Genomic DNA, 18,487 nt, shown 5'->3' with positions numbered 1-18,487 from the left:
GTGAAAAAGTTTATGATCTCGCTATGAAACCCAATTCTTGGAAGATACCGTTTCATCCATATTAACCTTCGACGACCGTTTTGCATAAAACATCAATTTCAGGCTCGATGACGAACCCCGACATCTACTACCTCTGGATTACTCAAGTATAAATCAGCTGACTACGTCATCGTTCCAAGTCACGTTACTCTTTGCGCTGAAACCATTTAGACCCCCATATGTGCTGGTGTAACCAGACACTCTGCGCAAAATGTGCAAGGAAGATATAGTCGCGTGTAATTTTAGACAAAGTTACGGCGGATTATGATACTTATGGTACGAAGACGGTATGTACATCGAGTGATGCATTTTACTGTTAAAAATTCAGTATAAAGTATGATTTTCAAATCCTCACCATCCACGATTATATCTATCCACTTGTTCGGAAACTGCAAATCCAAACATGGAATTTTCGGCCCAATTGTAAATTGTGCAGTGTTTAGTCTCAACGTTGAACCCATTAGTCCACGGTATTGTGATGCTTGTAAAAGCGCAAAAAAGCATCACTACGTGGATCTGCATTTTGAACCGTATCACCGCACACTTATTTATATAAATCACTGATCATCGGTTTTTGCAATTCCACTCAAACTAAGAAAACGAAAGCCGGATAGAAGATTAACCGAGTTAGGTATAAAAATACACTAGAAGCAAAAAGAGCCAAATATATTGAAATATTGCGACACTATATTTCCATGGTACTGAACTTCGAGAACGGAAAGAAGAAGACTTGTAATTTTAGTAAAGCATCAAACGAAATTAGAATTGTCCTTTACTCTCGGTGCTACCGGCTGCACGTGGTAGCTAACTTTGGCAGCTACTGTCTACGTTGACGAACTCCGCTTGACGGACGATCGCGGACGCACTGAACTCGCAGGCGGTATTCTTTATACTCTCCCTCAACTGCGGACACACTCAACTCTGCGCGCCATGAGCTCTGGCGGCTCCGAAGCTTTGCAGCCCCACCACATCCTGTAAGATCAGTGCATGTATCTCGTGGCTCCGCCTGAGCACAGGCAACCCACGATACACAAATGAAATCATAGTGCCGAGGCTGCGGCGTCGTTGTAGCGATCGTTGGCTGAAGAATTCATACACACATGCAGTCAACGGCACAGGCCCGTTTTATATTACTGTGTGATAGGTGAAAAGCAGTAAACATAACCAAACATTAGGTGGAGATTGGGAATAATACTATTTCCTAAAATTCATTACTTAAAAAAGACGAACAGTTATTGAGAGTTGCGTTATGGCTGTTTCGACGAGTTTATTTGAGGGTTTGGAGGCGGAATCAGGAGCGTTGTTGCCCGAGAATGACGAAAGTGAGGTTAAGATGCCCGGCACAACGTCGCCGTCAGGACAAGGTGAAGGCATGGATTACTCTGAAGGTATATCGGAGGCGAAATCTCCGGTGGAAGGAGACAATCTAGTACTGTCATCGATGACGATCGAATCTGAAATTGTCTCCGAAATAAATTTTAGGCTAAACGAATGCGACCTTGCCGATGATCGGAGCAAAATGTCACCCGATACATCGTCTTTGGAAGTAATGACAGAATCACATGACATTGATCAAAGCTTCGACGTTTCACCTTCTGCAATGGTGAGGAGATTTTGTAAACGAACCAACTGTTATAGATTTGATGGAAATTATTTTTCAACACCAAACTCTTATTATGCAAATAATTTTTTATTAAGCAGTACTTTGCCTCTTTCGTTGACTACTTGCGTGTATTTAATACCGATTCATTTTTAGTTCGCAGAATCGGCAGTCGAGGAGCTATCGGTAGCTGACGAAAATACCGAACAAGTTCCCAACTGTAATTCGGACCTAAGCTATAAGTGGACAGAAGCTGTTCCTATGCTTCTCTGTAGTGCTACAGAAGAGTACAAGCCTACACCAATATGCGAAAATTTCACAAAAGGGTGCCATTGGTCCCCTGATGGAACTTGTCTCCTTGTACCTGGGGAGGACTTTAGACTTAGGATCTATGAACTCCCTCGAGAATTGTATTCTGGGAAGGTTTCATCCCGTTTGATTTTACACCCACTCAAGGCTGCGCTGACCGTTAAGGAGGGAGGGGTCGTTTACGATAGCTGCTGGTTCCCTATGATGAACTCCTGGGATCCCTCGAGCTGCTGTTTTGCAAGCACAACCAAAGAGAGCCCCGTCCATTTATGGGATGCTTTCACCGGCGAACTTAGAGCAACTTATAGAGCCTACAATCAGTAAATACATGACATTTGTTACCGTTAATTGATTATACTTATTGAAAATCATTCGATTCTCTGTCTAATAATTTTTTCCGATCTTTGTAGAGTCGACGAGGTTGAGGCAGCCATCAGTGTGCAGTTTGTAAATTCAGGTACAGAAGTATGGTGTGGTTTTAAAGGTGCCTTGCACACGTTTGATACTAGCCGCCCTGGACGCCAGGTAAACACAATCTACCTGAAAAAAGACATTCCTAACATAACCGGGATTGTTTCCTGCATTCGGGAAAATCCAACTATGCCTGGCCTAGTGGCATTTGGTACCTACTCCAAGACCATAGGTATTCTTCCTTTCATACAAGTCCTTCTGTTTCCAAATTTCTTGAATCAATAACACACGTTGAACAGATTACTCGATAAGGTATCTGAAATGTTATACTCAACCTTCATATTTGATTGAAAAAGTTAACCCTGTTGCGTATTGTTGAATCAAGTAGGTAACTACGACAATTTTTTCATGAAGGCAGGTTTATACAAAGATGGTCCGCTGTGTGCGCTTAAGACTGCAAGCGGAGTGACACAAATTGAGTTCAGCCCCTGCGGGATGAAACTTTACTCAGCCGTAAGACGTAGCAATGAAATGCTGTGCTGGGATCTCAGAAATCCAGGCGTAGTTCTGTATTCCATTCAAGGACGACAAGCGGACACAAATCAAAGAATACAATTCTCCATATCTCCCGATGGAAATGTGCTTGTTTCAGGTAGGTCAATCAGTTTCAGCTGATTTGCCGTTTACTTTTCTATTACTACTAAGAGCTCTTGATACAGGTGGTACAGATGGGGCTGTAAATATATGGGAACAGGATCCAAACATGGTCAATGGGGAACAATTGGACATAAAACAGACGATAAAGTTATCGAACGATTGTGTCAACGGTGTTAGCTTGCACAGATATTTGCCAATAATGGCCACAAGTACTGGTCAACGAATTTGCGATGAAGAATTAGAGCGATGCAGAGATAACAGTGTCCGATTTTGGTGGTGCGGATCCACAGATTGAAACTATCTGTCGATGAGCGATATAATTTGTAATGTTAAATATAACCAGTTGTTTGAAAATATCTATTGAATGGCGTTTTTCTTGTAGAATCTGCTCCAGATCTTTCTTAGTTGCTGGAATTAGAGATGTCTGGTACCGAAAATTCAAATTAGTTCCGCTCTTACAATTAAATATATCTATGTGGGACTTTTCATGGATAGTGAACGGTAGAGATATCAATCCAAAACTCCCTGTGTTTTTATTTATTGTAATTAATAATTACTTCCTTGTTCCAACGATTCGACGAAAAAAATCTTACGAATGACTTGATTCATGATAAATTGCTTGCAAATCAAGCCTCAAATTATAATTAATAAATTTTCATGTTCCTTAACTGGTCCAATTTTTCCGCAACTTCATTTATTCACAAGATTAACTTAGTCCTTTTCAAATAAAGAACCCAATTTCAAGATTACATTCGTATTTTTCTTCCGTTGAACAAAATGCTTGCAGTCTTCAAATTCTGCGCCAGCTATTCTCGAGTCTCACAAAAAGCCAGTTTGAAGAGAGTATGTTTGAACGTTTTGGATTGGTATCCCTACCATTGACTACTATGAGCAGTTTTCGTCTTTCGACCGCGTGTCTTGTAAGCCTTAACCTTCAATTTTGTGAAGACAGTGTTACGGAGTAGTGCACCATTTATCTGCAGCGTAAGCGTTATAATAATAAAAAAGCACAAAATGAAGGAAGCATTAAATAAGAAGCGCAAGGTGTCTAAAAAGACAAAAAAATCATGGAGGAAACACGTCGACACGAAAGACGTGGATAACTTCTTGGACGAAAAGAGGTTAGAGGAACGCCTTGGTGCACCGTTTTCGGAAAGATCAGACGGTGAATTGTTCGCCGTTGATAAATCGCCGGAAAAAAAGTCTGAGCTTACTTCTAAACAGCAGCGTAGACTCGCGCTGAAATCTAAGGAACCGGTATGTTTTGCCATACTGAAACCCCATACAGCTATTCCAGATCCAATAGCGAAAAGGAACAGAGTAAAGACTCCGGAGGAACGTAAAAATCCTATAACAAGACGAATTCAGGCGATGAAAAGATTAAACGGGCAGTTGAAGCTCAAGGAGATTGATGCAAACAAGAATAAAGCACTCGCTGAAAAGAAGCGAGTGAACAAACCAAAGCTCGGTGAATTTGACAAAGATATATGGATGGAGAAAAAAAAGGTTCACATGGATGTACAGAGCGAGTGGCTCACCTCCGACACAGTTCGTCATACTCTAGCCAACACTGGGCAAAAACAGAAGAGAGTTCCTTTATCCCTTAGCAATAAACCCTCCGTAGTTCCAGCTGTACAAGCACCTCATCCCGGTACCTCTTACAATCCGTCTTACACCGACCATCAGGAGCTGCTGGCAGTAGTTGCGAAAAAGGAAATGGAGCTTATGAAGCAAGAGGCACACCTGGACAGGGTTACTACAAAGATGTTTAAAAAAGTAAATCAGTTGTATATTTTACATAAATTTGGGGTAAAGACCTGATCTGCTTTGGAAAGATACTGAGTTTAAAAATTGCTGTAATTAGCATAGTGTTTTATTATTTTTTTTATCTGCTATACGAGATGTCGTTTATTCAGTTTTTGTAATTTGTTTCTCCAAGGTGTCTGCAGACAAGAAAAACGATAGCTGGATGCAAGAAATGTCCGAAGGATTGCCAACAAAATCTAAAACGCCGGATGAAACTTCTGACACCGAGGACCATGATCCAAATGTAAAGTCAGTAAATCCACCATCAAAGAATGAAAAGAAACCACTTGTTAAAAGGCGAAAGCAAAAGGAACAAAGGCAACTTGAGTTGGAGAGGAAACAGGCTAAAGTTGAAAAGAAAAAAGTGGCAGATATTTATAAGATTAAAAAAATCGCCACACAAATTTCTGCTAAAGAAAAGAAGGAGGAATTTTTGAGAAGAATACGAGCCCAAACCAAGGAAAGAAAAATTGCTGAACCCAAGACTCTTAGCAAAGTCAAATTTGAAGCTCCAGAGCCTGATTTTGAACTCGCTGAAGAACTCGTTGGCAACCTGAGAAACTCTAAGACCGTAGGAAACTTGCTTAGGGATCGATACAAGTCTCTTCAACAGAGGAACATTCTTGCACCAGGCACCCGAATGCTGTATGTTCATTTTTGTATTGTTATTAGATCATACTTTGCTCTTTTGTTAAACTAGTCCAGTATAAAGCAGAATAAAATGATCATATAATTTAATTTAGTTGTAATAATAATATACGATTCTTTATTTTACAGAAAACTCAACAAGGCTAAAGTTAAGAAATTTGAAAAAGCAAGTCACAAAATGGGCTGGGAAGACACCTTTAAATAGTTGAGCGACCGAGTTTACTTTCACCACTGAAACCCGTAAGTTGCAGCAATTAAGCGAAATTTGGTAAATTAGGTATACATAATATGAATAAAAGATCATTTTCGAATTAATAATAACGTTTGTATATTTTGATTTAGGAGTTTCCGATACCTTATAATACTTTTTCTTGATTTGGTACAGAATCAGATTAGCACATGTGTTTGACCTATGATGTTTGAAGTTTACAAGTTTTGCAAGGAAAGAAGAGCTCAAATGCGTGATAAGAATTTGATTTGAAACATTACATGGTACATGCAAATAAACAGATCATCGTCACTCCGGCACATCTATTTGATCCGAGGATGCCTCACCAGTTACCGCAATAGCAATTGTTGATTCACTTTTTTCGGTCTTCACTACTACTTCTTGATTTTTAGCAAGTTCATCTTGTTTCACATTATCATTCTCGAGTAACTGCTCTTCTGGTTCTAATTTTATTTCTTCTTCTAACTCTGGTTCATCTTCTCGTTCAACTTCCGTTTCTTCATCATCAACAGCCTCCAATGCAATAAGTTTTTGCTCTAAATCTTCTTCTTGGCTGCCGAGAGATATGCTCGATTGTTTGCTGCTTTTATCTACCTTTTCATTGGTCGAATTTTCTGACTCTTCAGCCTGATCCGAATTTTCTAAATCCTCCTACGCGATAAATAAAATATTTCTCGTCACCAATAAATAATATTGACTCAATATCATCACTCAAAACACACAATTCAGAGGATTTGAGTCAGGAAAAATTGATATTATATGACTTTAAACATACATGTATTATTTTGCTCTTTGTAGAGCTAGTCCTAGACAATTTGACTCCAAGGGATGCCAGTATTTTAAATGTACTGAGCCTTGAAGATTTTCTTTGCCTTGACATTCTAGCTTTACGCAGTTCGATGTGCGACACTTGAATGCCCAGATCACCAATTTTATAAGCTTCTTGAGGGAAATGCACAGTAGCAGATCTGAAATAATAATTGCTTGAGGCTGTTAGGAAACTTGAACAAATTTTGATTATGGTACCACAGAAAATATAAAGCATAAAATGTAATGTGACTCATGCATTACGGAGGTGTTTATATGACAATACGAATTGGCACGTACGAAGGTGTCCTATTTTTCCATCGTTCGGTGACAGCTTTGTTGAGTATATCAAACAAATAAAGCATCAACTGACGGTCCCCCATCTCTAAAATGTCCTTTCCAGTATCATTCATCTATTACGGGACGCAGGGTAGTTTGTTAGTGTCGTCCAATTAATCGTTTAACCATAAGAACAAGCTGAGATTAAACAGGAGTTTATTTGAAATCATATAAACATTATATCAGAAAGATAATCACTTTACATACTCTCAGCGCGCAAGCTACGACATATTTGGTGTCGTAGAAAATATTGGTACACCTTTGTAGTTCAATTTCAGATTTATCTCTGAGATGCCTGAAAATTTTCAGTTGGGTCTCTTGTCGATGAAGACCGGCTTCTAATGCACTAATTCTATACAACATTTCATCTGTTTGGGCTTTTGTTATCCCATAAGTATCATCTACCATTTTCACGTCACTCGCTGTCTGTCTGAATTTCTCGACAAAATCTTTGACTCTTCTGTGTTCCTTTTTTACTGTATTCAAGAGATGCCCTTGAATCTTTGATTTGATGAGGTATTCTACTGTACTCTTCCTCGATACTGCACAATCTCGCGTCTTTGTTTCATCCGTCTGACTGCACAATGTAAAAGTAGTCAGCCGATACCACAACTAGAGCTTTGTATATCTATCAGCTAATATTGATGACAAAGACGATAGTTATGATTGAAAAATTTTAGTAATCCTAATAGTACTGAGATCGTCGTATGTACTTATTTTCCTTCATCTTTTCTTTTTTCAGTACAGATTCTCTGACAACGTCTAACAGTTCGTTTTTAAGGAAAACGTTTTCACGCATCAATCGATGAATTGGTTCAGCTATAGATGTAGCAACTTCTATTTGAAACGTTGCAGCTAATCCTCGGAGGCGCGCGTACATTTCATTCTTCAGTCTATCAAATTATCAAATTACAAAAGTAAGATGTGCCGCTTCAATCAGTAAGGTATATATCAAACGTGATAAGTGAACTAATAAAATATTATTATATTCACTTTTCTCTGCCAATTTTAAATTTTCGGTCTATCTGCTCACAGCGTTGTTCAACATCCTTCTCTCTCTGAGCAATGAGATTATTGCCGGCAATCAATTTGTTACGCAAATCGGTTTTCGCCTCTTTGTACTCCTCCAGGGTATTGATTTTAGAGTCTTAAATAATTTGGTTTTGTGATGAAATTTGCAACAGAATTCACAATATAAATATATTACTCAAGACATTGATTTTTGTTGTAATTTCCAGTCGTGTCCTCTCATATTTTTCATTTGCATATTCCACATTTTTAAGATGTGCCTCCTTTTCTTCGACTATCCAATCCTGAATCATTCGGATCCGTTTTTTCTGTTCTGTTAATTTTTCCACTTCACTATAGATTTGTCGGTTCAGTTCAGCTATCTGATTTGCTGTATTAATATCAACTTGTGACCGATAAAGTTTCTCTGCGATGCAGGAATCCTCAATGTCTGTATTTCGGTTTTGAAGCCTAAATAGAATTAACTTTGTGTAACTTACCTTACATGTAATCGTCTTTATAAAGAAATATAGTCGAATTGCTATATACCTTTGAATTCGTTTTAAAATATCTGCAATACGTATTTGGTAAAATGCTGTTTGCATATTTAAGATCATGACTTCTTTTGAGTCATCGGTTTCTTCATCATGGACTTCGGGTGATTGAAGTCTCGGAGGTAATGAAATATTGCCTTTATCTGCACCGTAAAGATCCACCATTGTGATTGATACTTGTATATTACCTACTCAAAAGACAATATTAAAGAGCGATAACATATTTTCTAAATCACATACAACTTTTTTTCTATGATTTTAAACATCAGAAATAATTATCATTTATTATCAAAACAGTTGAATTTGGCCAGCTATGATTACTCTCAAATAAATGATCAGATTGATCCGAGCAACAGTCTATATTTGATTGATACATGAACGTGTATGCTTTTACATTCGACAAAATTAAAACTTTGCGTCGTTCACACAATATTACAGAATTTGAAAAATTACACATCGATATCAGGTTCATGCGATGAAAGTTCCGACGGAGTTTCTTGTGGGCTTGAAACGTTTGAAATTTGAGAATCTGACGTGAGCAGACAAGACGGTATCTTCCTAGGCTCTTCAGTATCGCTCTCTGCCACCGCTTCCTCCTCTACTTCAACTTTATCCTCCAGCCCAGTCGCGATGTTCTCTTCGTCTTCTTTCTCTAACTCATTATCCCCTTCACCGATTTTCTCTTCCTCCGACAATACTTGCTCATTTACAATTTGTCTACTTGGAACAAGGCCCAAGTCGCCAAGTGTATATTGACTATTTTTGATGTGAGTACTCTGAAAAAGTGTAATATACAATGAGTAACTCGTTCAAAAATCAACGGCACAATATTTCCATCACTTATCTCCAATTGTCCCAATGTCAAATGACTGAAATGACTTTACATACTCGCATAGGAGACTGTGACCCTTCCTCGGATGCAGCCAATTCATTGCTCAGAATTTCAAGAAGACTACATAATAGTCTCTCCTTTATATCCGGGTAGCAAGCCGTGCAAATAATCTCATCAGAACTTGCTGCTTGAATCTAGACATTTGCAAATTTGTCAGAAAAATATAGAATACATATTGAAATATACGCCTGAAAAAAAATGCGTAAAAAGTTTCAATCTGATTATGCGAGGAAAGTACCTTCAACGCCTCAGTAACGCATTTTCTTGCATCGTACAAAATCTTATTGAGCCTATTAATTTCATCGCAGTTGGCAGATAATTCCTTCATAACTTGAGCCTCGTTGTTCTTCGCTTGTTGCGTATGCTGTTCAAGGATTTTAACTTTGTCTTCTACATATTGGCACTTATCTTTGTACTCTTGAGTGAGCTGCTCAATGCGATGTACCTTAGCCTCGGTTCTCTGTAACTTTCCGCATTCAAGCGTCATCTTGTAGTGTTCTTTAGCAAGCTTCTCAATGGTTCGATTTTGTTTTAGAGTTTTGTTTAGGGCCATCTTTGCCTCATTTTCATAGAGCGAAGCTTGCAGCTTCAGCGTTCGATTCTTCTCTTTGCATTCTTTCGTTTTCCAATCCAAATCCTTGCAAACTTGAAGCATTGCGTCTAACTCCTTATTTAATGCAATATTTTCCCTGATCGCACGATGCGTTGCATCAGCTATTCGAATATTTGTCGCATCACGAAAGTTTTGAGCCAGCTCCATCAGTCTTTCTTCCATTTCCGTTTTCATTCTAACACGAAACAACTATTTAATTATCCTTTGTTGTGCTACTATCTTACCAATAATTTATTTAAAAAATTCATAATACTCTATTTACATGCAGATTCAGTTGTCTGTGTTACACGAGTGCAAAGCTTACTACCTGGCTTTGTTAATTATCAGCTCTTTCTCAGCTTCGTAGAGAAGTCGCTTGTGACGTTCTTCCTGTTCGGTCATCTGCTCCTCCTGTATCTCAAACTTTCGCAAGAGATCAATTCTTGCAGTGCGCCAGTCCTCCAAAGCATTCAATTTTCCGGCTAATGAGAATGTGAATTTATCACAAAGAATCGTTATGTGAAATTTAATTCAAATCCATTTACCTATTTGATGGTTTCATTATTACCAGCTAACTTCACCTCTGCAGATAAAGTATTCTCCATGTTACGATATTCCAGTTCTAAAGCAGCTTCTCGTTTCTTAAATGCTGCCTGTTCCTCTTTACGCAATTCCTCAAGTGCCGCTAGTCGTTCGCTAAGCTCATTTGCCTCCTCTACTTTCTGGCGCAATACTAGTTCCAGATGTGCGACGACATCTGCTCGATCTTCTTCGAGCTGGCGTACCTCTTGCTTTAATACTTCAATCTCGCTTTCCAATTCTTCATTTCGTGTACGCACCCTGCAATCATTCTTCGTCCACTATTAATGCATATTGCATGTGTGAATTATTATGTTATTGTCTTGAGTCAAATGGTCTTAATTTGAAAAAATAATTCTACATTCATACTATTAAAACGTCAAAAACTTTCGACTAAATTTGAAATTCCATATACCGTGATAACTGCCTGTTGTTGTCAAGAATTTGTTGTTCATAGAAAACCGTATCTTTTTCATTGAGCACATTTTTTTTCTTTTCCTTTTTCTCCTTCTTGTCTTTCTTATCCTTTTTATCTTTCTTTGGCATTCCGAGATGCCACCATCAAATTATCAAATTAAATTTCTTCACTATAAAATTTTTGGATGTATTTCGTCTCTTGTTACGGCAATTTATTTAAAGTAATATGATTCTTTTATATGAATTGTTTTATTCGAATTGAACTATTCCACTCTTTTGTACTCTTTTGTATGACACTCGCCATAAATTCTACTATCCTGTTCAAGCTGTTGTTAATCAATAATCAGTGTTGTCATGGTTATTTGGTGAGAAATTACGCTAGATCAAATTTTATAATCGCACAGGTAGAATCATTATAATTTACATGTCATAATTTATAATTATCGTTACAATATATTAATTTGTAATTTATTTTTATTCAAGTTCACGTATTCACAGACCATTTCTATATATAAGACAACGTCTTCAAAAGTTTTCAATGTTTTTCAAACACACTGTTTTACATGGTTTAAAGCGTCTTAGTTTGTCCGACTTTCCACTGTGACTCTTAAAGAAAGATTGAATTCGAGTCGCTTGCCGAATTGAACACTTTGCTTTCATTATAATTTTTAATTACATTCCATTAATTTTCTGTTAAATGTAATAACGACGCATTGCATCCAACCAAGCACACAGTCATACTAAATATGAAATTCGTATGAATACGACAAGTAGTACACAGATATAATAAAATATACATCTTAGAGTCCCTCTCCAGTTATTGTAACAATTAATCACAATAAAAGATTCATTCATTTCCAATCAATTCAGTTTTTATAATTTAGAGAAAAAACGTGCTGAATATATCGAGTTCACCTATGGGAATTCTAGGGAATTATTATCGCAGCAGATTTTTCAAATGACGCACTTTTAAACTGCGCCCCACGGCTCTCAATGGTTGAACCATACATTTGTAAATAGTTGATAAAATTTTTATATCCGTTATTTCATATTTAAAATAATACAAAACATCTCGATCGTGTTACTTCACAACTCAATGAACGACCCTGCGCTTGGTGATGATAATTTGTGGTGTTCCAGTGTTCGTATGAGTAAAATAAGACTAGTTAACAGGGGGTGCGGGTCGCGGTGGCGGCGGTTGAGGTCGACGAAAGTAAATGACCAAGCTGAGCATCCCGGTGAGCAATCCGATGAGATATAAGTCCCAATTTTGCCCAAGGAACTGATCCCATTGGTCCCAATACTCCATAACGCTCAATTCTTCAATGTAGTCAAGTCCGAATAAAAAAGACAGCTTGAGGAGAGCTAGGGCTACCGGTATACGGGCGTCTGCGTTGGCCTCAGCCGCTAAATCGTAACAGCGTTTCGCCAAGTGTCGGTCTTTCGCGAGGCCAAGACCGCGCTCGTGCATGTAGCCCAGGTTGAACATTGCTTGAGCATTCTGTTGCTGATCTGAGGCAGACCGATAGTGACTTGCTGCAACTTCATAGTCGACCCGTGTACCTTTGCCATAGTAATGAGCGTCGCCCAGTTTCACCTGTAAGTATTTCAACGAATTATGATCTCTGTGGCAAAGAAAAATATGACTATCTCGAAATGGTGATCAGTGTTGAGATAATTAGGCTTAGTTTGTATTTTGCAAACTTTACCTGAGCGGGAGAATACCCTTGAGCAGCGGCACGTGCCCAAAGAGACAAAGCTCTGACAAGCCCCTCTTCTTCCGACAAAATGGTTGTCTCTGCTCTGTCCAGAATAAAGCCAGCGTTGCTCTGAGCAACCTCGTAACCCATCTCCGCCAGAACTGCATAGGTGACGAATGCTTCGTCTACTCTTCCCTCCCGATACTCGTTGTGAGCCATCATGAGCTGATCGCTCCACTTTCCTCTCTCGGCAACATTTTTTAAGAGCTCTACAGCCGTTGGACAACTTCGCATCATTCCAGTTCCTGTCGCATGCATCTGTGCCAAATTGTACAGTGCCAGTACATGGCCAGATTGACTTGCAAGGTTGAAGTATTTGTTAGCCAGCTTGTAGTCGCGTCTTACACCTGTTCCGCCTGAAAAAATATTGTGACTTTAAATATGGTAGATCGAGGGATAAACACGAGTGTCTGATCGTGAAATTTGAATGTAGGTGATGTTTCTCCTCACTCAGATCAGCAGTAATGTCTGATAATACTTACTGAAGTACATATTTCCTAACTGTAGCTGTCCATCAACCCAGCCTTGATCCGCTGCTTGACTAAAATACTTCAAGGCTTTGGTCGTGTCTCGCTCAACGCCTCTGCCGTACAAGTACATAAGTCCCAAGCCACTCTGGCCAACGGGATTGCCAAGCTCTGCAGCCTTTTTAAAATATTTATAGGCTGTATCATTGTCCTGTTTAACTATGTCACTGCCCTCGAGATAAATCTGCAATATATTTATATTTACACATAAGCTTTTACTAAGTTTTAGGATAGGAAAACGAATAATTACAGGACTAGGGTAAAGGTAGAAGAATATTAAACACCTAATATGTAAATTCATACATACAATAATATTAGTTCTTTGTCTACTTTGCGTGGGTTCTTGGATTGTCGATTATCACAATGATACTGCAGATGCATATTTTATAGATACATGTAGAAGACAAGTAGGTGAAAAATTCAATTCAATATGTTACCCGATAAAACCTATGACGTTACATTTTAAACGAAGTGGCATCATTTTATTTTTTGTTATGTAACCAATGTCAGAAACAGTATTTAAACAAAACTTCCAACTGCTTGAATGAAAAAAATCTGATTAGGGTCACAACTCGTTCTAATGGCTTAGTTAAAATTACTACAGATCTACAAGCGTTCAAGTCATAGGGTACAGAAACTTTATATACCTGAATTAAGCAAAGTCTTTAGTACCTCAGCCTCCATGATGAATTTTCAACATCCCATCCGCCAAGCTAGAACCCTAAGTACCAGTCGGTATATTTTTTAAGATCCATATTTTCAATTCGAATGATTCATCTTTTTTCATGGTTGATTTTGCATAATCTGGTATTTCAAATCATGACTCACAGATTACATTAGACTAATTTATACCTTTATGAAAAAAGAGGAAGGACCTGAGTGTTCGAAATGCTGTATTAACAGAAACTTTCTAATGACCGACAATCCGAAGAACTCGCTGCAAGTAATTTGAACGATATTGATCTGATATGTTGATCTGATATGTTGCTCTAATAGCAGGTGATTGTCATTACCTTTCCCAGAAAGGCCATAGCCAATGAATTGCCAGCATCAGCCGCATGCTGGAAGTAGTGGAGTGCCTTTTGGTGATCCAAAGGGACGCCTCTCCCGCCTTGATAATGAAGTTGTCCAAGTCCAACCTGGGCCTGAATGTCTCCTTTCTCTGCTAGCAATTGATAATACTCGATCAAATCCTGGTCCAGTATACCGGAAGTATACCCTGGATTTTCGTACTCGTCCAAGAGTCTGACTCGTTGAATGACTGGACCCCCACTCAAGGATACTTCTTCGGCAACCTTGTTAGCTACCTTGCGATAAAAGTCCAACGCCTTCTCGCAAGACGCCGCCGTTGTAACACCAGCCCAGTAGCGATATCCCAGAGACATTTGTGCCCGCGTATCTCCGCCTAGAGCCGCTACCGTGTAATGTAACAATGCCTTTCCTTGTGACGCATTCAATCCCCCCAAGCCCGTGGCGTAAAGGAAACCTAGACCCTAAATGAATAGGAATTTTGAAAATGTTAGCAAAAACATCATGGAAATTTTGAACTACATTCCGGATGAGCTTGAAAAAAATAATATTACTCACTATATATTTAATTGTAAGTGAAATGTATATTGTCAGATAAATTTGATGAGTACCATGTGAGCAGAAGGTAATCCAGTCTCAGCAAGTTCCTTGAAAGTCTGTAATGCGGAGGAAATATCCTGCAAGGAAGAACCGGATGATGACGAACTTAGGTGTGTTCCTAGAAGCTGAGCCCAAGCAAGCATCGAACGAGCCTCTCTGTGTCCCAAAGTAGCGGCTGCTGTCAGGAGCTTTTGTGCCTCGGCCTTATTGGAGTGAGTAGCATTCAGAATGGCTTGAGCCTTTTTGAATAATTCCTCGGCTGATAAATTTCAAAATAAATACTGGATGACTGGAGGTGGAACAATTTATACAGCTATCTGCTAAATAAAACTATTTATGCATTTAAGATTATGCAGCGTTTAGTCGAAACTGGTTATGTTACATAAGCATCATAACGGTGAACCAAAGGATGTGAATTTACTCGAGGAAGCCGAAGCAAAAGGATCGCTACAATATACGTCTGCTGCATTTTTCTACACAGTTGCTGCTTTGAGGTGATAGATAAAGGAGTTCTGAAATTACCGAACCTTCTTGTTGTTCAGGAGTCAATGGTACGAGAATTTCTTCGTCTGGAACATCGGCGATAGATACATCGTTTTCTTCCAAAGAATCGATGCCGATATCATCGTCCAAGTTCCTGTCACGACTTTCTTGTTCTCTTCTTTTTCTTTCTCTTTTCTTTTCAAGTTTCCACTGTTTGGCGTAAGCTATCATTTCTTCCATCCGAATTATTTCCGGATCTTTTGAACCGGATCTAACGACTGTGTAGGACGCTACGTCATCATCGTCATCTTCGTCCTGATCTTGGGAGTCACCCTTGCGTTGTTTATCAACAACATCCCTTAAAAAGGGATTGGATGCTGGTACCAGCTTCAAAATAGTGTCACGCAAAGCTTTGATTTCGCGAAGCTGTTCGAAGGCGTTCTCCATCTCTTCCTCGACGATTTCCTCATCGTGATCATCGCTAGTGCCAGATTTCTTACTACCCCCGATATCCTCACGTTTTTTCAACCCCTCGTCGAGCTCTGCCTCGGAAAACATAACCAAGAGAAGCAACAAAACTAAAAGTCCTTTTCCGAGCTCCATAGTCACAGTGAATTTTCATTCGCCCGAGTTATATGAAAATTATTCAATTAATTAACGCATCGAATTCAGTCGATGAAGATCGAGAAAAATGCTCGGTTATTTATTTTTATATATCAATCGTAAATAAAGATCGGGACATACGCGTACATTGCGGCAAGTAGTGGCCACGACTGCTACCCTCTCTGCCTCCCTCCCAGCAGACGACACTCTCTACGTCATTAGGACACGTCAATGTTCACACAGCGCGGCATTCGACGATTTTTTTCGTGATAAACAGTTAAATGACACGACACGAGAGCGTTACCTGCTTGAAAGATAATTATTAATCATAGACGGATTGATAACAATTGTCGTAATTAGAATACTGCCTTGTACGAGATCAGCTGACGCATATACAATTTATGAAAGTAATACACAACGGAACGCAGAGATCGTCTAGGGACGTTTTAACTCCCTAGAAATTTTCGGTGCACCTGGTTGTCAAAAAGTTGTCAATCCTGGCACCAACACACGCTTCGAGACACACGGATGACGGAGTGTCGTTGGAGCCCAGAAGTTGTTCATCGTGCATACAAAAAAAATTGATCAGGATATTCGAAGTAGAGGGTAGTTGTTGTGTTTACCAAATACCCGTGGAAATGAGTGACGATGACCGTGATATCGATATCGAGAGCGATGTGAGTGTGATACGTAAATTAAGTTCCAAGTTCGTGTAGCGTAAATACGCAATAAGGTTGGTTAAAGCATTGTTTATATCCCTCCCCAGGAAGGTGATGACTCTGACTCCAGGCAAAGGCACTCTAACAATACCCAGTACTACTCGCAGGTATCGATAAACGCGTCTAAAAATGCCTCGATTTTCGCTCTCAGATAGATTCTATGAACCAGCACAGCACAATGTCGCGCACACAGACACCCATTAGTTAACTTTCAATTCCATATATGCTAATCATTTTATTGTATATACCTTGATCGCTGCACACTTCCAAACAGTTTATTTAATTCAGTGATTATCAAGGTTCGTTTGTGTTTCTCATTTAGGCCGAGAAACGAGCCCATCACAATGCACTGGAGAGAAAACGACGGGATCACATAAAGGATAGCTTCTCGAGTCTTCGAGACTCGGTGCCAGCTTTACAAGGAGAGAAAGTTGCCAGTAGAGCCCAGATACTGAAGAAAGCCGCAGAGTACATACAGTTTATGAGGCGTAAAAACACATCGCATCAACAGGACATCGACGACTTGAAACGCCAGAACACTCTGCTGGAATCTCAGAGTTTGTGTCTTCGCAATTGTAACTAATAATTAATTTTATAGTGAAAATTTCTGAAAGCATATTGAATAACTTTCAAAATTACGTTTCGTTTACAGTTCGAACATTGGAAAAGGCTAAAATAACTGGAAATTATGCCGCCGAGTCTTGCGATGTCTCGAAATCTGATTCTGTTGGAATTGGATCTTACAATGATTCGGAATCCGAATCCTCCGACAGTGAAACTGGTAGGACTATCCGTAATCATAAGAAGCTAAAAGTGGGGGGGATGCATCACTGACGGAAGTCTTAAGATATACAATAAGAAACAAAAAAGGGAAAAAAACTTGAAGAATTAAAATTTTTCCTCCATTATTACCGATTATCAATATTATTTAATACTTTTATTTTGATAAAAACGAACGTTCTGTAAAGTATACGTGTATATACATATATATAGATATATATCTATATACATATATACATAAACATATAGATATATGTAAATGTATTATGTAAACAATTGTAAGGTAGGTACTTATTTAAATAAATCTTAGTCCTGTTTAGCTGTTTTGTATTTATCTGCGATTATTTGCAGAATTATGCAACCTGCAGACACAAGTGGTGCATGTATGACACAAGTGGTCCCGTGATGTTTTGACAGCTTCTCTGAATAGAAATTTTTGCTCGACTTCTAGTTGCATTTCTGCGTGTCCTGGGTCATTTCAGGATCTAAACAAGACCATACGGCGAAAATATTTATGGGAAATCATGTGGTCCAAGGTGTAGTCATATCAATAAAGAAAAGGAGATTACGATCACGGTCTTCTACACAGATCTGGGCACTCCGTCTCTAAAACCGTGACCTAGCAGGGGGAGGCTTTTATTTATTCCTCTTTGTCGCACACCTCGGCCTCCGAGATTGCAACGCGCTATGGTTAGGCTGCGTACCATCGGTGCGTTCCGAAATATACATGCAGTACTGCCGAACGTGACGTCACGCAGCCGACTGCTTTACTTCAGTGTTTACACCACGACATTACTTATGATGTGAAGGGTAATATATTACTTATGATGTATTGAAGGATATGGCAACCCTCCAAATTAACCACAAGTACGATAAAACACTTTTACAGAGTGGTCGAACGATACGACACGTGTATTTGCCATTGAATTGCATAGCATTTAATTCAAAAGTATAGCCATAGCGCTCGTCGCGCACTCCAGTGATGGCCCGCAAAACTATATAGCCTGGCCGCAGATTTGCGAAACAAATTACTGTATTGGGGAAGCTGTCCCTCCATACCTATATATATTATACCACTAGTGCCGCTAGTAGTTGTCTG

General features: G+C 39.0%; 8 protein-coding genes across 16 annotated transcripts in view; 3 read left to right on the top strand and 5 right to left on the bottom strand.

The window, feature by feature from the left end:
* LOC107217397 (integrin alpha-PS2) overlaps nt 1-962 on the bottom strand; it is a 47,034-nt gene extending 46,072 nt beyond the window's left edge. For both annotated transcript variants that reach the window (XM_015654910.2, XM_015654911.2), the window contains exon 1: nt 395-962. In XM_015654910.2, coding sequence (XP_015510396.2) covers nt 395-561 — 167 coding nt within the window. In that variant the 5' untranslated portion in view covers nt 562-962. The remainder of the gene's footprint in view (nt 1-394) is intronic.
* LOC107217394 (telomerase Cajal body protein 1) overlaps nt 1-3,376 on the top strand; it is a 38,517-nt gene extending 35,141 nt beyond the window's left edge. The window contains exons 4-7 of the mRNA XM_046738916.1: nt 1,796-2,268; nt 2,359-2,591; nt 2,778-3,011; nt 3,079-3,376. Coding sequence (XP_046594872.1) covers nt 1,901-2,268; nt 2,359-2,591; nt 2,778-3,011; nt 3,079-3,311 — 1,068 coding nt within the window. The 5' untranslated portion in view covers nt 1,796-1,900 and the 3' untranslated portion in view covers nt 3,312-3,376. The remainder of the gene's footprint in view (nt 1-1,795; nt 2,269-2,358; nt 2,592-2,777; nt 3,012-3,078) is intronic.
* A 528-nt stretch (nt 3,377-3,904) lies between these two features.
* LOC107217404 (ribosome biogenesis protein NOP53) lies at nt 3,905-7,728 on the top strand. 3 transcript variants are annotated; one of them, XM_046738915.1, is made up of 4 exons: nt 3,905-4,792; nt 4,956-5,467; nt 5,600-5,710; nt 7,593-7,728. In XM_046738915.1, exons 1-3 carry the CDS (start codon nt 4,031-4,033, stop codon nt 5,673-5,675), a joined length of 1,350 nt encoding a protein of 449 aa, XP_046594871.1. In that variant the 5' UTR covers nt 3,905-4,030; the 3' UTR covers nt 5,676-5,710; nt 7,593-7,728. The 3 variants fall into 3 exon arrangements, with proteins under 3 accessions (XP_046594871.1, XP_015510412.2, XP_015510413.2); XM_015654926.2 differs by having other exon boundaries at nt 7,588-7,725; XM_015654927.2 differs by lacking the exon at nt 7,593-7,728 and having other exon boundaries at nt 5,600-5,788.
* On the bottom strand, nt 5,763-7,345 carry LOC124294217. Its single transcript, XM_046738918.1, has 4 exons — nt 7,044-7,345; nt 6,807-6,919; nt 6,475-6,667; nt 5,763-6,350 (listed from the first exon to the last, which is right to left on the bottom strand). The coding sequence occupies exons 1-4, from the start codon at nt 7,251-7,253 to the stop codon at nt 5,988-5,990; spliced, it is 879 nt and encodes a 292-aa protein (XP_046594874.1). The 5' UTR covers nt 7,254-7,345; the 3' UTR covers nt 5,763-5,987.
* On the bottom strand, nt 7,261-8,572 carry LOC124293893. The gene is made up of 5 exons (XM_046736774.1): nt 8,403-8,572; nt 8,037-8,324; nt 7,559-7,738; nt 7,323-7,422; nt 7,261-7,275 (listed from the first exon to the last, which is right to left on the bottom strand). The coding sequence occupies exons 1-5, from the start codon at nt 8,570-8,572 to the stop codon at nt 7,261-7,263; spliced, it is 753 nt and encodes a 250-aa protein (XP_046592730.1).
* Nucleotides 8,573-8,731: 159 nt separating this feature from the next.
* On the bottom strand, nt 8,732-11,016 carry LOC107217390 (trichohyalin). The gene is made up of 6 exons (XM_046736772.1): nt 10,933-11,016; nt 10,460-10,751; nt 10,220-10,373; nt 9,538-10,087; nt 9,296-9,433; nt 8,732-9,183 (listed from the first exon to the last, which is right to left on the bottom strand). The coding sequence occupies exons 1-6, from the start codon at nt 11,014-11,016 to the stop codon at nt 8,857-8,859; spliced, it is 1,545 nt and encodes a 514-aa protein (XP_046592728.1). The 3' UTR covers nt 8,732-8,856.
* A 327-nt stretch (nt 11,017-11,343) lies between these two features.
* On the bottom strand, nt 11,344-16,285 carry LOC107217400 (protein sel-1 homolog 1). The gene is made up of 6 exons (XM_015654915.2): nt 15,331-16,285; nt 14,815-15,062; nt 14,188-14,667; nt 13,130-13,358; nt 12,597-13,003; nt 11,344-12,484 (listed from the first exon to the last, which is right to left on the bottom strand). The coding sequence occupies exons 1-6, from the start codon at nt 15,887-15,889 to the stop codon at nt 12,050-12,052; spliced, it is 2,358 nt and encodes a 785-aa protein (XP_015510401.1). The 5' UTR covers nt 15,890-16,285; the 3' UTR covers nt 11,344-12,049.
* A 102-nt stretch (nt 16,286-16,387) lies between these two features.
* On the top strand, nt 16,388-17,707 carry LOC107217401 (protein max). Of its 6 annotated transcripts, none has more exons than XM_015654917.2 (4): nt 16,388-16,566; nt 16,656-16,715; nt 16,931-17,183; nt 17,261-17,707. In XM_015654917.2, the coding sequence occupies exons 1-4, from the start codon at nt 16,528-16,530 to the stop codon at nt 17,440-17,442; spliced, it is 534 nt and encodes a 177-aa protein (XP_015510403.2). In that variant the 5' UTR covers nt 16,388-16,527; the 3' UTR covers nt 17,443-17,707. The 6 variants fall into 6 exon arrangements, with proteins under 6 accessions (XP_015510403.2, XP_015510405.2, XP_046594877.1 ...); XM_046738921.1 differs by having other exon boundaries at nt 16,389-16,566; nt 16,634-16,715; XM_015654918.2 differs by having other exon boundaries at nt 16,390-16,566; nt 16,931-17,165.
* Nucleotides 17,708-18,487: the final 780 nt, after the last annotated feature.

This window comes from Neodiprion lecontei, chromosome 4, assembly GCF_021901455.1.
Source record: "Neodiprion lecontei isolate iyNeoLeco1 chromosome 4, iyNeoLeco1.1, whole genome shotgun sequence".
Classification (NCBI taxonomy): domain Eukaryota; kingdom Metazoa; phylum Arthropoda; class Insecta; order Hymenoptera; family Diprionidae; genus Neodiprion; species Neodiprion lecontei.
The sequence above is the reverse complement of the archived record's forward strand: the minus strand, read 5'-3'. Positions and strand labels throughout refer to the sequence as shown.